Source organism: Emys orbicularis, chromosome 4, assembly GCF_028017835.1.
Source record: "Emys orbicularis isolate rEmyOrb1 chromosome 4, rEmyOrb1.hap1, whole genome shotgun sequence".
Taxonomy (NCBI): Eukaryota; Metazoa; Chordata; order Testudines; family Emydidae; genus Emys; species Emys orbicularis.
This window is the reverse complement of record NC_088686.1, coordinates 32,036,738-32,058,580: the sequence shown is the minus strand read 5'-3', so window position 1 is coordinate 32,058,580 and position 21,843 is coordinate 32,036,738. Positions and strand designations below refer to the sequence as shown.

General features: G+C 39.1%; 1 protein-coding gene across 1 annotated transcript in view; it reads right to left on the bottom strand.

Moving 5' to 3' along the window:
- CATSPERB (cation channel sperm associated auxiliary subunit beta) overlaps positions 1-21,843 on the bottom strand; it is a 129,292-nt gene that overhangs the window by 41,861 nt on the left and 65,588 nt on the right. The window contains exons 7-17 of the mRNA XM_065402639.1: positions 16,206-16,298; positions 15,109-15,227; positions 12,258-12,290; positions 11,594-11,660; positions 8,336-8,382; positions 7,397-7,549; positions 6,251-6,403; positions 5,474-5,618; positions 4,832-4,983; positions 3,357-3,511; positions 1,716-1,909 (exon numbers count right to left, since the gene is read on the bottom strand). Coding sequence (XP_065258711.1) covers positions 1,716-1,909; positions 3,357-3,511; positions 4,832-4,983; positions 5,474-5,618; positions 6,251-6,403; positions 7,397-7,549; positions 8,336-8,382; positions 11,594-11,660; positions 12,258-12,290; positions 15,109-15,227; positions 16,206-16,298 — 1,311 coding nt within the window. The remainder of the gene's footprint in view (positions 1-1,715; positions 1,910-3,356; positions 3,512-4,831; positions 4,984-5,473; positions 5,619-6,250; positions 6,404-7,396; positions 7,550-8,335; positions 8,383-11,593; positions 11,661-12,257; positions 12,291-15,108; positions 15,228-16,205; positions 16,299-21,843) is intronic.

The window sequence follows — 21,843 nt, the reverse complement described above, 5'->3', positions numbered from 1 at the left end:
AGCTTCGTTATGATTGCATCATCCATGACTTCTAGGAATAACATGATGCAATTCATATCATGTATGACGCAATACCAGCTTCAGATTGCATCATTCATTGTTTTGCCTAAAAAGCAAGTACTGTCCAAACCCAGTCATAGATTTATTCATAGATCCAGTCAAAGATGTATTTTAGTCATTTCTGGTTTAAATTGAGATCCCTTCCCTTTATAACTCACTTATCCTCCGCCATTCCCAAGTCAAGGGTCGTATATACTGACCCAATAGCATATCTTGAAAACTAGAGCCAATCAACAATTTTAAGCATCATTTTCGTTCTCAGTGACCCAGAATTAGTAAAGTTTGACTACATTTATTTCAGAAGCATTTTGGCTGTAGAGCAGTGTAATCTGAGTAGAAACAGGGGCACCTTTCTGCAAATGAAATAAAGAGCATCCGGGAGGTTCTTAAGGACTTTAGTCTTTGGAGATAAAAGGCTAATACTCTCTACTGAGTGAAATCTTGCTTCTTCAAGATTGGCATGAAATTTAAGGTAAACTATTGGTAATTGAATGTCCTAATTAAGGTAGAATTTGGATACTATTTCATCTTAGCTGACATAGTAGCTACTAAGAAAGATGTCTTCACTGCAAATGTAGGAAAGAACATCTTGCTAAAGGCTTAAACAGGGGCCTCAAGTGCTATAAGGACCAAATTTTGATCCCAAAGTGGATCCCAATAGGTAGAAAAAGTTTCAGTAACCACTTGATAAACCTATGTCATTGGGCGAGGGGAAAAAAAAAACAACAACCAAGAAACCTTCTAATGGAGGGGAAAGCTGCTAATAGCTGCCAAATGCACTCTAATGGAACTCAGTGACAGCCCCCTATTTTTTAGGAATAAGTAATCTAAAACAGGAGATAGCTGTGACTCAAGAGGAAGCAGACCAAATGTAGAACCTCTTCCATTTTCCATATGTCCTTCTTGTAGAAGGTTTTCTGCTGTGGGTGGGATTGTGCATCCCTATCCTGCCTGGACACCCAAGATACCCTTTCTGACTGATATTCTGGGGGAGGGACTCCTAGAAAAATAAGGTTGTGTGTTCTCATCTGTATGTTGTGAATCTGATAAAAGACAACAAATTCAAAAGTGGAGCATGCAGTAGAAGGTGGAGTAATTTGTGGTAAGGTCTAAGCTCTGGTCAGTACTGAAGATTCAGTTGGTTTTGATGACAGTCTTGTGACTCATATTGACAGGTGCATGTCTCCTGACAAAAGAAGGGATTCCAATTCCTCTGGTACTAGGAGATCCTGGGGTAGAATAAATCTATCTGGTGCTGGTGTCAATTGAGGAGAAGGCACTTGCTACATTAATCCTACACGGAAAGAAGTAGCTGGTACTGGTAGTGGAATCATTGATTTAGCCAATACTGAATAACTCTTCAGAACCGACCACTTTGCTGGTGCCCAGGACTTGCTTGCTTGTCAAAGTAAAGACAAAGCACTCAGAGAAGAATTTGAGATATCTAGCCATGGAGAAATAGAAAAGAAATTCAGTTTTACACTTTTGGAGAACTAACCCCACTGAAATGTGAATTCCTTTATCTGCAGGTTAAATATAGTGTACATTCAGACAGCTAGAATGGGGATTTTTTTTTGTAAAAGGTCATATAAGAGGTTATTTTCCAAAAAAAAGGACCTCATTACTGTACAGAATCAATGATATCTGTAACTTACATTCAGAAACAAGCTGAAGCTTAACTCTGGTGGTGTTTGACGCCTGCAAAATACTTAAAGAATTATCTATAAAGAAGCTTTTATCTTCAGATTCAAAGGGAAACCTCTCCAGAACGTCTACGATGACAGAGGATAAATATTGTGGAGGATATTCATGATGGAAAACATTGACTATTGTAGCTGATCCGCTTGGCCTACATGGGCAGGAAGCATATATTTGTTATTACATTAGACAATTCGCTAATTAAAGAATTTACACATGCTTAAGTCCAACCCTATTCACAACAGTACTTAAAGAACATACGTAAATCCAATTGACTTCAATAGGATTTAAGCATAAGTTTAGACAGTCAAGCATATGTTTAAACACCATTCCTGAATGGATATGCTTTCATGAACTAAGGTGCTAGTCAGGTCCATTAGAGTAGAAATTACCCATGTCTGTCTCCAACACAAAGCCAGAACAGTTGGACTGTGTACAATGTTGGGTGCGAGTAGCAGAGATAGAATTCACTTCCTAACCTGCAGGCAGGCTATGGCGCTTCAGTGCAACCCCTCTAAAGTTGATATTCCAGACCATGGACCACAAAAGCAGACACTGCCACTCTGTTCCTTTTCTACTATGTTCCTGCCTCTGGAGGACTTAGCGCAGAGGCTCTCTTACGATGGTAGCTGTTTTCAATCACCATGTTGTTTTAACACACATGGTGCTAAAAATGCTGCCAGAGCCAGAGAAACATCTACACTAGAGTTCCCAATGGTCCCAGCACCACTGCAGCTGAACTGGTCTTAGAAATGGTAGGAATTTTTTGTATCAAGTCCATAGTATAGACAAAGCTTGAAGTAAATTCTTGGTGCATCAGAAAGCTGCAGCTGAAAAAAATCAATCCAGATGCAAAGGGAAAGAAGAGTGAAAGAGGCTGTATTGATGATTTCTACTGTTATTTCTGAAGAAAGACAGGTGACTGCTGGCAAGGGTAGAGTGGGGAAGCTTGATTTGCTGCAGAGCTCAAAGCATATTTAAAACATAACTGCTGATTGACACCGTTGATTAGCTTCTTTACCTATGCAGCCCTTTGCCTGTCTGCTGATACAAGCAAAGAATTGTAGTGGTGGCGGTTTGTGTCAGGTGAGTGCCTGTTCACTAGTACTGCCACAATGTCCTTCACACAGCAATCAGAAGGTAAGATTTAACCCATTAGACAGAGAAACTGTCTCTAACGTTGCTCCATTGGACAATTAGAGGTCAATGTTTGCTGCTAGCCATCTGGCAAAGAAAGGCTTTCTGAAGGCCACTGAGCATCTATTGGACTTCAGTGCAAGCTTTGCTTGCAGTACACCAAGACTGGACCCATCCTTTGCAGAATGGAAAAAGTAAAAATTGACAGAAAAATCTATATCCAGCTAAAATCTGCCCTTGGTTATACCCTGGTAACACTATTGAAGCCAATAGATTTGCAAAGTATGATTGAGGGCAGCTCTTTGCCCAATGTTTCCACGTTCCTAAAATGGTATTTAAAACATTTTAATAAAATACAAACTATGAAAAAAGTATTTAGCAATGCTCTTTTAAATGATTAAAACATGAAAATATTGAATGCTCTTTGATACTAATAATATAGCAAGAGTTCATCTATTTACCGATATTGTAACACCTTCCCTTTGTGCAGACCATAAAATCTTGACTTTTGAATACTTCTTGATTTTCCATTCAATGGGATATGTTCAAAAAATACCATTTGCTGTTCAGTAATGTATTGTGGCGACAATGGGCCATCAAAACCTATGTCGTCCTCCTAGAATGAAGGGAAAATGTTGGTGGTTATCCTTTTTCTTTTTATTCTTCTTTGCCTAAACAATGTAAAATATAAAATTGTGCTGATGCCTTGAAAACTGATTAAAGACAAATTAGTAAAATAAGGACATTTCAAATAATCTGTTTCTTCCCCCCACATAAAATGTTACAAATGTTTTCTAACACCTACAGGACTCTCTAAATATAGAGACCACCCTATTAAAAAGGGAACAGTAACCAAGCTTAAGAGAGTATTTGAGGTACAGCAGTTATTTCCTCGGCTAAGTAAAGGGAAAACTGCAGCATCTGAGATGTGTAACTGTTGGCAAATGTTTTTAAATGGCAACAAAAGTATTTCTTTTGAGTTTACTGATTTTTTTTTAAATAGTAAGAAAAAAAACCCCAGTAAGTATAAGGACTATATTATTGGACAATTACTTGTTACCCATTTGATTTAACAGGTATTATACCAACTTCTTACTGCATCGTTATTAGCACCTATGGACCAGGGTCACATTTCCTGGAATATTTATAATTGAAATGTGACTATTTTTTTAGGTTAGCCACGTTATGCTTAGGCCCATAGACTGATCAGATTTTACCTATGTGACTAAACTCCACTCAACCTCCCACTTCTTATTCCTGCATCATGCGCTTCTCTCTATTACTGTGAAAGAAAGTTCATTTCCTCAATCCTTCTCTTCTTTTGGTATTATTCAGTACATTATTCTGTCTCCTCATATGCTTGGGAATTGCTCTGCTCACTTAATTAAAATGTTACTATTTAAACTCAAATTCTGCAAAGCATTGAGAAATAATTTGCATAGAAGATACTATATAAAAAGAAATACCATTTACCAGCACCCGCTCTATGTGTGAGCAGCACTGGGTGATTCAGCTCTCTTCCATTTAAGGTGAAATCCACTCGTGTGTGAAGGGCACACTCAAAGCCTTCTGCTCTATTCAAGCATAGCATTGCACCATCTGCTAGTGGGGAAAGGCCTGTGCAAACCTGTGCTGAACCCAAATAGGAGGGTCAGACGATGATGTTTGAGGTGGAATGGAGAGATGGACTACTGGATCCACACTTAATTGTGTTCAGCATAAAAGTGAAGAAAGGTCTGTGACTTATTCCAGGTCCTGGACTAGAAATACCCAAATAGGGGCTGCACAGCAGCTTTGCAGCTTGTCCAAAGGCTGAGGGTGGATTCCATCCACTTCCTCGCAGGAAACCCAATTTCCTTGAACTTTGTGCCTGGGGAGGCAGGAGGGGTTTTAAAAGTATTCTACAAGAGTTTGATAATTTTGTTATACAACTAACCTGTATTAGCGTGATAACATCAAGCAGGTGTATTTCCAGACTATCAGAGACTGATTCATTCAGAGAAATTATATTTAAAGACCCCAAGTGGTCATAGTACAAATTGAAAACATTGTGTGCTGATGTCGTAAGCTTGGCATATCTTTCTAAACCTACAGAGAAAGAACATAGGACAAGATGTTGAAAATAGGTCACCTGCACAAGCAAAACTTGGTAGCATAGTGAGTTTAGGTTTATTGCAATAGGGCTGAAGGCTGCTGTTGACTTCCGAGGGAGCTGTGATGGCTCAGGATGAGGCCTCTGTTTTTAAAAATCTCTGAAGAAACAAGCTTATGGTAAGTTAATAAATAAAAATGGTTTATAACAAAATCACAAACAAATGTAATTGAATGATTATCTCCTAAGGCACATACTATTTAAGGTCCTGATCCTGCACTGAGCACTGTGTCCATTATTGTCAAAGAGGCTCTGCCTGGGTCAAGGGATCCATGCATACATGCTCATTGCAGGCTCAAAGCCCACGTACTGTAAAATAATGGTAACAAAGAACTAGATTTAATTGTTTTTCCCAGAGCATGGTTAGCAAAGCAGCTGCCGTGGGTCAGTTCCTAACCACTGCAGAACTAATTCTGAATTCCTCACCTGCCTTAGTAAAGAAGATGTTTCCCTTGTCCGTCACAAATGCAATTGAGTGACTATAAACACACGTATTTGTTTTTATAATTATTTCATTCTCCAGAGTGATTAACAACATAAAAGTGTTGCCTCCATCATCAGAAAACCAGACCTATGGAAAAGAAACAATTGTGACTGTTGAACTGCTATCTGCATTCATAGCTTGCTCACAGAGTATTATAGAGACAGAATCTTTTTCAAATTAACATTTGCTGGAAATAATCAAAGTAAACACCCCAGCCTCACAGTTATAAAAATGCAATACATTTTATTGCACACATACATAAGTATTACAGAAATACCAGGCTGTCCCAAAATCTACAACTTGATGTTTTTAGAAAATAACCCCTATCTGGCAATACGTTTCCCTGTAACTAAAATTTGTTCATAATTAACTATAATTCACTTCTTGAGTATTTCCTCTCTCCTCCACCCCCCAGAATTAGGCCTACCCTTACTTAAGATGAGCAGTACCTCACTCCACAAAGTCACACTTGATTTAAATGAGACCATTCACAGACTCTGTTCAGTGGTAGCAAGCACTGCAGAATGAGGCCCTGTGAGAAGTCATTTCTTCCCACAGTTAGAAAATGCATGACAGTTTCTCATTTTGATCTTGCTTCTGCTGAAGTCGATAGGAGTTTTACAAAATTTCATCAAGAAGGATAGAACTGGACCTTTCATTCCTAAAAATCACCATTAAAATTATACTTCACTTCCATATATATTCCCATAGATGCACACCTGGCTTCCATAAACATAGAGAAAGTGACTTCCTGGGTGAAAAAACATTCCAAAAGGCAAAAACGTAGGGTCTGGAAACCAGAATACTGGAAATTTTGTTTTCCTGTTCAATTTGTGGTCTGTTAACTTGTACACCGAGACCATTTCTTTATTCTAAAGAGAAAAAAATATTAACTATAGACAGGTAAGATTTTTGCACAGTCATTAAACCACTAGCATACAGAATATCATAAGAGACAGAATGTACAGCACATTTAAGTGGTTATAAATTTATGTCTGGCAAGTGACAGTAATACACAGAACTTAGAGAGAGAAACCTGCACATTATTGTGTAACTGGGCACAAATTTTTGCTTTTCATTGACCGGTCAAATAGAAACATTCCCTAATTTCTAGTAATTGAAGGAAAAGACTTTTGTGGCATTTAGAAAAGATGGAAACTTAAGTTCTGAAGAGGGGAAAAGGGGTTGTGAATAAAGCAGAGGACTGGGAACCAGGAGAGCTGGGTTTTGTTTCCAGCTGTGCTACAAAACATCCTGGGAACTGCAATTAAATGTTTGATTTTCCTCGTCAAAATATAGTTGCTCATGAAGAGCCATTTGCACAGATAACCTTTTTTCAGTGCAAGGCACCTAAAGAAGGACCCTTTTATATACAGAAATAAAGGAGAAATATACCATTACTACTTCACACTTCTGTAGCACATTCCATGCAAAGATTTCAAAAAGCACCTGCAAACACTAGGGTGAAGTTCATCCTTGTGCAGAAGTCCAACACCAAGCCAATGCACCACTTCCACCCAACACAGGCCTTGCTCTGGACTTCAGCACAGGGGAGAATGTCACTGTAGATTAATACATTTTTATTATCCTCATTTTACAGATGGGGAAACTAATGCACTGAAAGGTGAAGTGATTTGCCCAAAAAGCAAACCAGTGAAAGAGTCAGGGATAGAACTCAGATCTCCTAAGTTTCAGTTCCCCTCCTCTAATACTCACTGATACTGTTTGGCATCCTTTATCCAAAAACCATTGTCTTGAACAGAACAACAGAATGGCATGGAAGGGTGGGCAATTTAATTTAAATTATAAATTAAAGTTCAGATGTGCTAAGCGGCAGAAATTATGCCTGGGGTTCCATACTGTACCTGAACAGTTATAAGACCTATTCCAGTGTTCTGCTGATAGTCAATAAGAAATGCCACTACTCGTCTAGAAAGTGTCTTTCCACCATGAAATCTATGGGGCAAGCAACTGTACCATTCTGTGTATGGATCATTACTATAGAAACAGGTAGATACCTAAGAGGAAGGAAATATGTGATTAGGAACTCAATATGGTGAAAGTTTGAATGGGTTTGTATGTAGTGTATCATAAGCTTGGTTTCAGAACAGAATGGAGGACCAGATCCTCAGCTGGTGTAAACTGGCTCAGCTCCATTGACTTCAATGAAATGCTTGTGAGCATGAGACTAACAAAACTGCACAAGCATTCACACAAATCCCTTCAGCAAGACCAAACTCAGTCTTACTCGGGTTCTGGGTTTCTTCTTTTGGGCAGAAATTGACAACTATCTGGAATCAAGCCAACCTCTATGTTGGATTTGTGATATGGACAAATGGGAACTAGTAAGTAAGTGGAAGTTAATGAGAATTTTCCTGGAGTATTAAGGAAGCAGCTCAAGTAAACAATTGCAACTTTAGGCCCTTTAATCTGCAACTAGATCCATGTAGATAGCCCTTTGTGTCCATGTGGAGCCTAATTGACTTTAGTGGGATCCACATTGGTGCTGGGGCCGCCAATGTTACCCAATGGAAGTATCAACAGGGTCATAGTATGAGCTAAATGGTATTGCATATTAATTTGGAAAGCAATTTTAAAGCTAGGAAACTAACTAGGGGACATATAGCATGCCAACTTTTTACTAATAAGCTATAACATCAAGACTTTACATGTTCAGACAGAAAAATGGCAAAGAAATAGGAAGTTAAAAAATATTGACTGATATCAGTGGGAATACTGTTGCATTAGTACTGCAGTTACGATCAACCAATGCAAACCTTACCTGGTTTACTGCATTACCATACCTGGCTTAATGTCTTATCTTTGTTGAACGAGAGGCTAATGTAATCCACTAGGGAAAAAACAAAGGTATTATCTAAACATCAAAGTCAGCACGTAATAGCTGTAATACAGTTTTATAAAAAGACCAATATGGTTTCATCTTTATGGGACAGATTTCCCAGAATTGGGGCCAATTCTTCAGAATAGCTCAGTACCCAACATGCTCAGCACTTTTGAAAATAAAGGCTTATATCAGCTCATATAATGTATATATATCATATATATATAAATTTTATACTCCCTCCCTCACACACACCAACTCTGTTCCTTATACAGAGGGGGAACCTGTACAAGCTGATTTGGGTTTCGGCAGGTTGGAAAGGGAACGATCACCTCTTTGGTATGTGCCACATTTCATCCAACCCTATAGAGACCTTTTCATGGGTTCTCTTTAGGGTTCCGGTTCCACTTGATTCTCCATCCCACCAGAGTCTAGGTAAGTTACGTTGTGTCCCCCTCCACCATTTGAAAATCCCCTTCAGGGTTCTGTTCAAATAACATCTTTGGTTGAGGGAACTCCTAGAAGACTGCTGGGAGTTTGGCTCAGCACTAGTGGAGAGACAGGAAGCCTTTAAGTGGCAGTCCCTCTCCGCAGGAGGATTCTTCAAAATCTGTGAGTTTAAGGATTAGAGCAGTAAAATAAAGAAATCAATATTTTTTAGATATGAAAAGTACTTTTTAGTCGAAGGATAACTGGAAAAGGCTATACATGAAAAAGTGAAAAGCTCTCTGTTGCAAAGCTAGAATCTCCTGCAGCTAAGCCTTCATTATACCAAGTCAGAACAGGAAATGGCTGAAAGGTCAGAAAGCACTGCAAAAAGGCAGTTAGCTACATGGGGAACAATTTTAGGAAAATTGTTTCTTTCATTTCCCCTTAATGAAGAGGTTTGGAGGGGAGGTGGATCTACAAGAAGATATATGTACAGTAGAACCTCAGAGTTTCGAACACCTCAGGAAAGGAGGTTGTTTGTAAATCTGAAATGTTCGCAACTCTGAACAAAATGTTATGGTTGTTCTTTCATTGACTTAATACAGCTTTGAAACTTTACTATGCAGAAGAAAAATGCTGCTTTTAACTATCTTAATTTAAATGAAACAAGCACAGAAACAGTTTCCTTACCTTGTCAAATTTTTTTTTTAACTTTCCTTTTTTTTTAATTTAGTAGTTTACGTTTATCACAATACTGTACCGTATTTACTTTTTTGTTGTTGTCTCTGCTGCTGCCTGATTGCATACTTCCAGTTCCAAATGAGGTGTGTGGTTGACTGGTCAGTTTGTAACTCTGGTGTTCGTAATTCTGAGGTTCTACTGTATTCTGTTCCATACCTCCTGTTTTAATCCTTTGCCCCCACTCCCCTCTCTTACACTAAAGTGGTCCACAGAATGAATAAAAGGAGAACCACTAATCTGGGAAATTATAACCAATTGAGCAAACGAGTAAAGTAAATGACAAATTTGAGATATGGACAAGCAAATCTTCCTTACTCTATAGACTGCATTTACACGGAACAGAGTTTGTGAACTGGATTTGTGGAATGCTGATTTCAATCTGCCTGTCTAAAGTAGCTACTGTGCACCCACATACAAGTACAAATGAAAATTAAGAACATAAAAAATATCCATTGGTGTTAAAAAACTCTTTTACCCCATATGCTCATGCGAAGGATGGGAGATGAGGAGACCTCTTGTAAGTGTTTACACAAATACACCTGTAAATAATTTAAACCTGTGTGTAACTGTCTGGGTTAAATTCTTGCTAAGAATTGTCATCCTAACCTGGAGCCGGGTTTCAGAGCAGCCACTATGTGGCCATTACAGCAGTGTCTGGGTTATAAGTAATCAAATTTAAAGAGCCCAGAGGACCCCCCTCTATCCTTAGGTTCAAAGTTACAGCAAACAGAGGTAAACACCCTAGCAAAAGGTACATTTACAAGTTGAGAAAACAAAGATAAAACTAACACGCCTTGCCTGGCTGTTTACTTACAAGTCTGAAATATGAGAGATTTGTTCAGAAAGATTTGGAGAGCATGGATTGATGTCTGGTCCCTCTCAGTCCCAAGAGCCAACTCCCACCAAAACAAAGAGCACAAACAAAAGCCTTCCCCCCACCAAGATTTGAAAGTATCTTGTCCCCTTATTGGTCCTTTGGGTCAGGTGTCAGCCAGGTTACCTGAGCTTCTTAACCCTTTACAGGTAAAAGAATTTTGGAGTCTCTGGCCAGGAGGGATTTTATAGTATTGTACACAGGAGGGCTATTGCCCTTCCCTTTATAGTTATGACAGGAGCTGTGACCTCAGCTAATCCATAAAGGCAATGATACATCCAAAGATCCATTTAGAAAGTCTGTGAGTGGAGACAGGTGCTCCCTCAGACCTATTTGCAATAGAAACAAAGAGCCTAGGGGACCTCCTCAATGGCCTAGTTCTATCCAAGTAAAAAGCTAATGTCCTCTTAACATTTAGTGCATGAAAAGCAGACTACTGTGTAGACTGTGGCTTAGGAAAAAAAAAAGGTGAATAGTTTGGATGATATGAAATTCAGAGGATCCTTTAGGTAAGAACTTTGGATGAGGTCATAAAGATTACTTTGTTCTCCAAGGAAAAGGTAAGGGAGCATCGGCCATTAGAGACACCCCCACCCCAACCTTTAGAGCAGAAGTGATGGCCACCAAGAAGGCAGCCTTCATAGACAGATGTAGTAGCGAGCACATAGCTAATGGCTCAAAGGATTGTTTCATGAGACAGTTGGGCTGAGATCCCAAAGCTATGTAGAGGCTCTAATCTGCAGAAAAAGATTGATAAATCCTTTTAGGAATCTCGCTGTTGTTGAATGAGAAAATCTCCAATTAATGGTTCAGACACACATGCGCACCTAAAGTGGAACATCCACAGGGACACCACTTAAAGAAGAACCAGCACTTCTACTGTTTTTTAGCGTTTTTCATGGGTACAAAAGTTGTGGGAGAATGGTTGTGGGATCAGCCCCTAAACTAAAGACACTTTTAAGGCTGGGATTTTCAGAAGATCCTATGGGAGTCTGGTGCCCAAATTCCATGGAAATTGAGTGGGATATGAGTGCCTAACTCCCTTAGGCTCCTGTGAAAACCCCAAGTTAAGTGATTAACCCGAACACAACTCAGTTCATAACTATGCTTTACTTTTTTTCCCCTTTTCTCCCTCCGTTTCATAGATTTAAAAATTTTCACATCTGAACTTCTCACCTTCATAGCTCTCTGCGTTAGCTAGACATTGCACATTATACCATACATTTGCGCTGAAATAATCATCCTATGAGAAACAGAGGGAAATACATAATTAAAATAATTGCATCCGTTTGTGATGTAATTTTTCTGTACATAAATAATAGCTTAGTTTGCATTAAAGAATCCTGCAAAGACACTGGAGGGTACAAGGAGGGTTGGGCTTGATCAATAATGTAGATAAGAATAAATACAGGTTGATGGGGAAAGAGGAGTTGGAGAATACAGCCACTTCCTGAATCTCCAAGTCAGGAATAAGCAAGGCCTGAACATAAAGCTGTTGGAGGTGTAATTTTTCAAACAACATGTGAAACCAAAGCCTTGATAAAGTGGTAGTCATTAAAAGATCCCATGATAATGCTACTCAGTGTCTACAGCCAAGTTCAAATCTGAGAAAGTAAATTGTGCTTGCCTACAATTCCCTCTGCTTTATTATTCTTAGTAGGCTGGCCTAACTTAAAATGTTTTTGTGAACTGTTAGGCAATTGTGGTGTTCTAACCCAGAAATTTAAAATATTTCTGTTGGGTTTTTTTAAATATTAATTCACTGGTGTAATGTGATCTCGTATTGTGAACATGTAAAACAAACAGAAAATTAAGAAAACTGCTTTTCCAAGATTCTCACCCTTTCAAAGCCACAGAAGCTTGGTTTGGTGAACTAGGGAAAAAAGAAAGCAAAAAATTAGTAATACTAGTATGTGATCATGTAATTAAAGATTATCATAATACATGTGCACCAGGGGATTAAATTAAGGTTGCACACACACAGCCTTAATTTTGGTATTTACTAAATGTTGAATGCTTGACTTTGCAACTTAATAATGTTCTTTTAGCATAGTTTTTTTGCATATAATATACATATTAAAATCAATAGGGGAGGGCATTTCTTGGCAATTCATGAACAATAATATTAAGCATATTCAATTTCTGCAGCCAGTCATTAACAATCAAGAAATGCTTTTCCTATCAGTTATTAAATATGTTCATGATTAACAGAAATGACAGATGGGTTTGAGCTCCAGAGTTCAGATCCCAATTTGGTTTTGAATTTCTTCAAGTTATTGGGACATTTGAATCCATGGTTTTGATTCAGGCCTATCTCCAATATAAACTCATTGAAAATCACTGGCTATCCAGTCTGCAATAACAAGTTGTAGAAACATGTACAGTACAAATTATTTAAAAGTTAATAGGATTTGTTTTGACAACTTGTAATTAGGAGTTTTTAGTTATATAAATATTTTAGTTACAGTCAGTCTAATTTTATTCTCATAGCTTCATTTTGTAAGTATATAGAAGCACATGGAGCCAAATTCTGTTCGCAGCTACACCCGCACAAATCTCTATTGATTTGCTCATGTGTAAATAAGGGCAAAATTTGGCTAGTGACACGTACTTTGAGCTTTAAACAAGGTAAATTAGTAATCACATCAGGCCAAATCATTAAATCTTAATCCATAAATCCTTACTCAGACAAAATTACCATTTAGTGAGTGAGTGTGACCCTCAGAACCGCCAACGCCAACTGACAAAGAGTTCGCTGTTCTGTAACAGTAACTCCTATCAAACCTGATGCATTCACTACACCTAACACACTGCTTTCGTGGTATTAATCCATAAATAGGGTCGTTTAAGGTATTAAATGAAAGCCAGTGACATACTTGTCATTAATATCATTGTGAAATGTATGTACTGACACTGTATAAGGAGTTATGTATACATACTGAAGATATATTGTAAAGTCTGTAACAAGGCAGAGTTGACAAATGGGTTTTCTGCCAGACGAAGCATGCCTATTCACCTATCCCTGTCTCTGATGTAAATTAAGCATGGTGAGGCAAATACATTCCAAGTCATCAGAGACCTGTGAAGTCAACAGAAAAGGAGCACACAGGAAAATGAACAATGGGTGAGAAGTGTTTTATCTGGGGTTGCACTTCAAAAGAATACACTTCAAAGGTTTACTGGATGATATCTGGGGGAAAGGGACAGCTTTTTATCCATCACTGAGGGAGCAAAAAGGACAGCACATTTTGCATTCATAAAAAGTGGATCCCAGCCGTGCTGGGTGGTGGTGCTGGGAAGTTGTTTTAGGTGAGAACCTAATTCAGACAAGGATTTGAGCCTGTTAACATTAAGTTTAGACTCTAAGAAGCATCTTATACATCTGTTTCCAATATTCTTACTCTCTACTCATTTGAATCTTTGAATCTCTGTTCTTTGTGAATAAACTTATTCTTGTTTTTATTATAAATACATCTCAGTGCTGTGTTATTAAGCAAAGTCTCAGTTGAATCAAACAAGCTGATGTGTACTGTATATAGTTCCCTTTGGTGACAGCGAACCTGGTAATTTCTGAAAGCATTCAGTGATGGGGCTGAACACTGCAGGGGTTGCTTTTAGAGGGGCTGAGAAGCTGGAGGTCTACCTTTTGTTACCTGCAAGGCAAAGTAAGGGCTGGTAGAGCTCTAAGGAGATTGTTTGAGTAGCTAACAGACTGGTGGTGTCAGGAGCAGACAACCAATTCAGGACAAGCACATCTCTCTCACTGAGGCAGGGGTGGGGGTAACAAGGTGACTCTTAGTCCTGGACACCCTGAGAAAGCATCGTAGTATGGAGTTAAAAACAGAAGATTTCAGAATTTGGTCCACTGTAAGCAGTTAGGGACATAATGAAATAAGTTGCTTATAGAGAGTATATGTGTGTGACTAAAAAGATTGAGCCTGCAAGTAAGAATTAATATCTTTCACTTCAATGGAACTATTCACATGCTTAAAGATAAGCATGTGCTTAAGTGCTTTTCTGGATGAAGACCAGAAGGCTCAGCATCCTGCAGCATCAAGTTCTAAGTGATCAACCAACCTTCCACTTACCACTAGTGCTGATCAAATGAATTGGCCTTGCCACGGTACTTGTGGCACAGCCAATCATTTGCAAAGATGGATCCAATCCTTTTGCTATGGTGGCAAAGCAACTCTGGTGAACCCATCCATATGTGGGTTTCAGAACATATAAGTTAGCAAGTCTATTGAAAACCCTGCCTTCAGACTAATAGAGTAAAGGAACTTCTTGTATGGATAGTTTAAATTAGATGAACCAAAAGATCTCTTCTGGCATTAAAGTTTATTAATCTAATAAATAGTTAAAAGGAGCATGACTAAATGTGCTACATTTCTCACAAAACATTTTTACAACAAGATTACTCTACAAATTAACTATTATGCTATGGGACAGTTGTATGTCCTTATTCTGAATTTTAACAATCCTGAATCTTCCTTTATTCCCAATTTCCTAATCTCATGTTAAAAGGCTGAGAAAAAGGTAATCCCGCTAGTCACACAAATTAAAATCTTCCTTACTATATTTTCATGAGGACTTCTCCAAAAATAACTGCACAATTGTGCAAACTTTTATTTGTCTTACGCTTTGCAAATATGCCTTAAAAAGTTACTTAATTTATAAGTAAACTCACATACATTTAAAATCCTTCCAGTTGGATAGCGTAGATCTTGACTGATAAAAAGGCCCAATGTAGTGAGGATTATTAAATGATTATTCGTTAAGATTATATTCACAAGTGAAAGGCCAGCACAGTCTTATGGAAGAGAAAAAACAGCATTATGAATAATCACTGCTTTGTTTGTTTTGTGCATTCACACATGTGTCATGACTATAGTCTACACGCAAGCCAAAGAATCACTTAGCCATTCAGAACATTTGTGGGTATCATTACAAGTGCTTGGTCCCCCTCTGGATTCAGCATATAAAATTAGAGACATTTTTACAAATCATGTATGTTTTAGAATTTGACACGAACGCCATTTAGCTAGCCAGCCTGAACCTGAAAATAAGGCCAAAAGGATAGGTAGTGTGGAATTAGGATTGTTTTTTTGCTGCTTCAGAATAGCTTCACAAACCATACATCTTTCTTCCCATAGGAACTGATGATTCCTTTTGCCTTTCACGTTATAGCACGGACTCTTTAAGAGCTTCCTAGGTCAGCTCAGCACTCACCCAGTACTTAAGTACTTCTCATCTTACAAAGGACTGGAAAATAGCCCTTTCCAGAGCACACTTTCCACTCCAGTTAGCTTGTAGGGACCACCATGACAACTCTGTAATGTCCTTTTCTTCAATCTGACAGGGTTCAAAGCACTACCTGTGATATTTACCTTTTCTCTTGTCTGGATTGAGAATGTGGTCAAGCAAGGGACCAAGACTGTTTCAAATTAGTTTCTACCACTTGCCACTGATCTAAGCAAGCCTTCCTTCTCTATGCATGCCTGCTATGGATTTATAAATTTTGGTTTTATTATTATTTCTTAAGCTTTTTGGTTTTATTATTGACAATTACATACACATTATGCTATATTTTGATATAATTCAAGATGATCTCTACTGACCTCAAGGGGAGCAAATGTGGGTAGAAATGGGTCAGGGCATCCCACCACGGTTCTGTCAACACAAGTCTAAGTGCAGACTTGAGTCTCTCACATGACAGTGTAATGAATGTACCACCCAAGCAACCAAGAACACTGCACTTGTTAAATTATTAAGAAGAAGAAGGAATTACCATCGTCTAGGAGACTACATAGGCTGTCTGTCATATTGAACCACTCTGTATCTCGAGATATAAATCCAGAATGGGTAACTCCTAAATAAATTCCTACGAATAAAACAAAAAGAAGATTTATATAGCAATGAAAGGAAAAATGACAATCTAAAAGCAGATGTCTCACAATTTGTAAAAGTATTTTCTGGTACAATCATATGAGGCCAAATCCTATACTCTTCATTCTGGAAAAACTCCCACTGACTTCATAGGATTGACTGTAGGGTTGGAAATGCTGTCTTCTATTGATCACTTCAATACAGAAGCTTCTGTGTAACTTTTGAGTGAATGAGAACTGAGTAAGGACTCCGGGATCTGGCTACAGATATCAGAGATGTTTGAAACTCCATTGTCTTTGGTTTTGAACCACTTTTCGGAGCTTTTAACTTGAATTTTGGGTCTGAAACCCCAACATCAAAAATAAAGCTCAGTTGAAACTGCCAAGTTTTACCTGTTTTCATACTGTGATTGGGAAACCACAATAAGTTTCAGATGTTGACTTTCCAAATCAATCAGTACCACAGAGTTTTGATATGAAACCATATCTGATTTGATAGTTTTGATATGAAACCATGCCATAAATGAGACTCATATTTTATTTTGAAATGGAGACTAGAACTCATTTTAAGGATTTGCAGACTTTTTAGAAACAAATAAAAATCACAGCTCAGTCTGTATTAAATGCTGTCTGTGCTCAATGCACCTGACCAGATGAAGGTCCAGACTTACAGTGGTGCAGATTTCTTCCCTGATTTTAACTAAGCACATCTTGCTTTTGAGGGTTATTGTTGAAAGTTCAGGAAGCATTTCAATGGAATGAGAGTAGTCATTCAGCACAGAGATAAAAAGGGAAGAAGGAAGGGTGTATCTAACAAGAGTGAAAGATGTACACATTGAGTTTGTCATGAATTATTGAAGTGCCTGGTCCCTTAAAAGCCAGTTTTACCATTCACTTTTATGGGATCAGGTTTTTCCTCAGCTGAGTTTGACCACTGTCAGTGTTTGTGATGAAAGCTTGGAACAGCTACAATAGATATTTCAATGGGAATTCCTATCAGGTGTCTCAGTCTGTATTTCAAGCACTGTGTTATGATTTCATTGAAATTAATGACTGAGAAACTGCAAAAAGTTTCAGATAGTGTTTTTGTTACCCAAAACTCTGAAAACGAATGTGTAAATCTTAACAAAACAGGCTTTATTGGAGTTCTAGTAGATCATCTGGTTCTGAAATGCTGTGACATTAATGATTGTGGTCATGAGATTTTCTTTTCCCGTCCTGGCCAAAAAGCAGGAAGTGCAGAGGAGTATGGAAAGTTTTAAAAAGAAAAAAAATTGCAAAGAAATTATAGATTTGGTTTAGTTTTAGTTTTGGGAGAAGTTTCAGGCTTTGCTACCTCATGAAATAAAAAGTTATTTACCCTACAATAACTGGCTCTTCAAGATGTGGTGTCCATATATATTCCACTTTTTGAGCACATGCACCAAACTGCACTCTAGATGGATTCTTTTGACCAGCATTGTCTGTTGGGGGGTCTATGCCCTATATATCCTTATGCCTCTGACTGAAGAGTGGTGTTGCCCCATCCCATCCCTCAGATTCTTTGCCCCATGAAATCTTGAGGTTAACAGACTCTATAGCACCGAGTATGGGGGAGAGGTTGAGGCAGATTGTGGAATGCATTTAGTCTAATCTATATATAGGGACATGTATTGAATAACCACAGCTACTGTAGCGTAAGCAATTGTTTCTCCTTTGTTGCTTGTGTATATACAGTATATATTTCACTGCTAGTGACTCACAAGCAGTGATCTAAATTATAGAAGGTAAGTACTCAGAGTCTACCTAAATGATGACCATAGGACAACTCTGCCAAAGTCTGCATCAGGTCTGGATGTTCCATGACAGAACAGTGTTGGATGAATATGAGAACTAAAGGCCATGTTTATTACTCTATAAAGTCTATGATTGGTATATTGCTCAGAGAGGCAACAGAAGTTGCTTGTGCTCTCATAGAGTGGGCTATGACCCTTAATGGTGGGATTACAGAAGCCAACTCATAGCAAGGTTTGATACAGACCAAAATCCAGTTCGAGAGTCTTGGAGTAGAAAAGACCTGGTCCTTAACCCTATCTCTGTATGCTATGAATAGTCTGGGGGATGCTCTGAGTGGCCTCGTTCTCTCTGTGTGTAATAAGAGGCCATCTAATGTATGCAGTTTTGCCTCACCTTTTTTCAAACGTGGGTTTGTAAAGAATATTGGAAGGTGAATAACCCGACTTAAATGGAAATCACAGATCACTCTTGGTAGAATTTTTGGGTGAGGTCTTAATGATGTCTTGTCTGAATGAAAGGCTGTATATGAGGGCCTGCCATTAAATCTTGTAATTCCCCCATCTTCCTACTTGATGATATTGCTACCAGGAAATCTGATTTAACAGAAGGATGAAACAAAGAGCAAGTGGCCTTGGGTTCAGGTAGAGGTCACATCAGCCCTGCTATGACTATATTTACAACCAAGAGAAGGATAGGTTCTCTAACCGGGGGGGGGGGGGGAGAAGAGGGAGGGAGGATTAGACCCTCATAAGCCCCTTTAAGAATCTAGACATGATGGGACGATATAATGTAGCATATCCATGAATTGGAAGGTGGAGTGATCACATAGCTGCTAGACGAACAAGCTCATTGATAGTCCTGAATTCTTTAATTCCAGAAGATAGTGTAGAATCTCAGTTCTGAAAGGTGATAATTAAGTCCTGACAGGCCCATTTTATAAATCTCTTCCACATAGCAGAACGTGGGTGCCTGGTAAAGTCTTTTCTACTATAGATAAGGTTGTCCTGGGCCTCAAACAAACATGCTCTGATGCTGTCAACCAACTAACATCCATGCCGCAAGATAGAAAGTGCATGGATTGGAAGGCAGGACTTGGCCACAATACTGAGAATTAGGTCTGGTAGTAGAACTAAGTGTATCAGTATTTAGATGGAGAGGTTTCTGAGACCTGAATACCAAAACTGCCTTGGCAACCATGATTATCTTGATCGAGACCTGCTTGAGCTTCCTGAAAATTCTTGGTTTTAATGGAATTTTGGGGGATGTGTAGCAAAAGTCCAAGGACCATGGCATCAGGATTGCTTCTGAAATGGATCCCAGGCTTTGCCCCCCATCTGGAGCAGAAGCCATGATAATTCCTGTTCTCTCTGATGGCAAGAAACCGACTTGAGGAATTTGGTTAAAATCACATTGTCATCTATGGGCCATGTATGGTTGTCTGCTGAGGCAATATGCAATCATGTTCTGTATTCCTGGTAGATGCAACTGCCCTCATGGTGATTTCATAGTAATTACGTAAGTTCCAAAGTAGTGCAGGCTTTTGACATAGTGAAGTGGATCTTCCTTCATACTTGCTAGTTTATATAAAACATGGCTGCAGTAGTTGTCTGTCATGACTTTTATAGTGAGGCTCTTGAGGGTTGAAAGGAAAACTGAGCATGCTTGACAAATGACTCAACTCCAAGACATTTATGTGGAGCTTCTCCTCTTGAGGAGTCCATAAACTCTGTGTTTATAGTCATCCAGATGGGCTCTCCGAAGGTGGAAGCATCAATCACCAGCCTTAGATGGAAGAGGAGGGAGAATGGAACCTCACTGCAGACTTTTGTTGGATCCATTCACCATTTTAATGATGACTGGAGTCATGGTGGAAAACGTACAGCATGGCAAGTTGATGTTTGCTTGGCTGATATACAGACTTCAATGACCCTTGCATACAGTACTGGGGAAGTTTGGCATGCTGAGCCATGCCGAAGAGAAGAATGAGGGGGGATTTGATAGCTGCTTTCAAATACCTGAAAGGGGGTTCCAAAGAGGATGGCTCTAGACTGTTCTCAGTGGTAGCAGATGACTGAACAAGGAGTAATGGTCTCAAGTTGCAGTGGGGGAGGTTTAGATTGGATATTAGGAAAAACTTTTTCACTAGGAGGGTGGTAAAGCACTGGAATGGGTTACCTAGGGAGGTGGTGCAATCTCCTTCCTTAGAGGTTTTTAAGGTCAGGCTTGACAAAGCCCTGGCTGGGATGATTTAGTTGGGGATTGGTCCTGCTTTGAGCAGGGGGTTGGACTAGATGATCTCCTGAGGTCCCTTCCAACCCTGATATTCTATGATTCTACGAAGGTGCAGGAAGCCATGTGGCCCAGCAGTCTGAGGCAAGTTCTTACTGATGTCCTGGGGTGAACTCTTAGATGGTAACATAGGTCTAAAATGGCTTGGAATCTCTATGGTGGCATTCTCAGAAATGCTCCCAGTTCCACGCGCAGGGCCAGGTAGGCAGGCAGAGCTTCAGAGTCTCAATGCGTGGATGAGACGATGGTGTAGAGAGGAGGGGTTTACATTCATTAGGAACTGGGGAAACTTCTGGAATGGGGAGAGCCTATACAGGAAGGATGGGCTCCACCTAAACCAAAGGGGAACCAGACTGCTGGCACTAAACATTAAAAAGGTTGTAGAGCAGTTTTTAAACTAGGAGATGGGGGAAAGCCGACTGCTGCAGAGGAGCATGTGGATCGGACAGAGACTTCTCTTAGGGGAGAGTCTAATGATAGACAATCTCCAGGTTATAGTCAGAGCAGAGGATGGAAGAGGATAAAGTAGGGGCCAGATCAGATGATAAACATTCACATAAAAAAGAATCTGACACATCAGAAAAGGGCAGACAAATAAACAGTGACAAGTTTTTTAAGTGCTTGTACACAAATGCTAGAAGTCTAAATAATAAGATGGGTGAACTAGAGTGCCTTGTGATAAAGGAGGATATTGATATAATAGGCATCACAGAAACCTGGTGGACTGAGAGCAATCAATGGGACACAATCATTCCGGGGTACAAAATATATCGGAAGGACAGAACAGGTCATGCGGGGGGGAGGGAGGGAGTGGCACTACATGTGAAAGAAAATGTACAATCAAATGAAGTAAAAATCTTAAGCAAATCCGCATGTTCCATAGAATCTCTATGGATAGAAATTTCATGCTCTAATAAGAATATAACATTAGGGATCTATTATCAACCACCTGACCAGGACGGTGATAGTGATGATGAAATGCTACGGGAAATTAGAGAGGCTATCAAAATTAAGAACTCAATAATAGTGGGGGATTTCAATTATCCCCATATTGACTGGGAACATTTCACTTCAGGACAAAATGCAGAGATAAAATTTCTCGATACTTTAAATGACTGCTTCATGGAGCAGCTGGTACGGGAACCCACAAGGGGAGAGGCAACTCTAGATTTAGTCCCGAGTGGAGCGCAGGAGCTGGTCCAAGAGGTAACTATAGCAGGACCGCTTGGAAATAGTGACCATAATACAATAGCATTCAACATCCCTGTGGTGGGAAGAACATCTCAACAGTCCAACACTGTGGCATTTAATTTGAAAAGGGGGAACTATGCAAAAATGAGGGGGTTAGTTAAACAGAAGTTAAAAAGTACAGTGACTAAAGTGAAATCCCTGCAAGCCGCGTGGGCGCTTTTTAAAGACACCATAATAGAGGCCCAACTTCAATGTATACCCCAAATTAAGAAACACAGTAAAAGA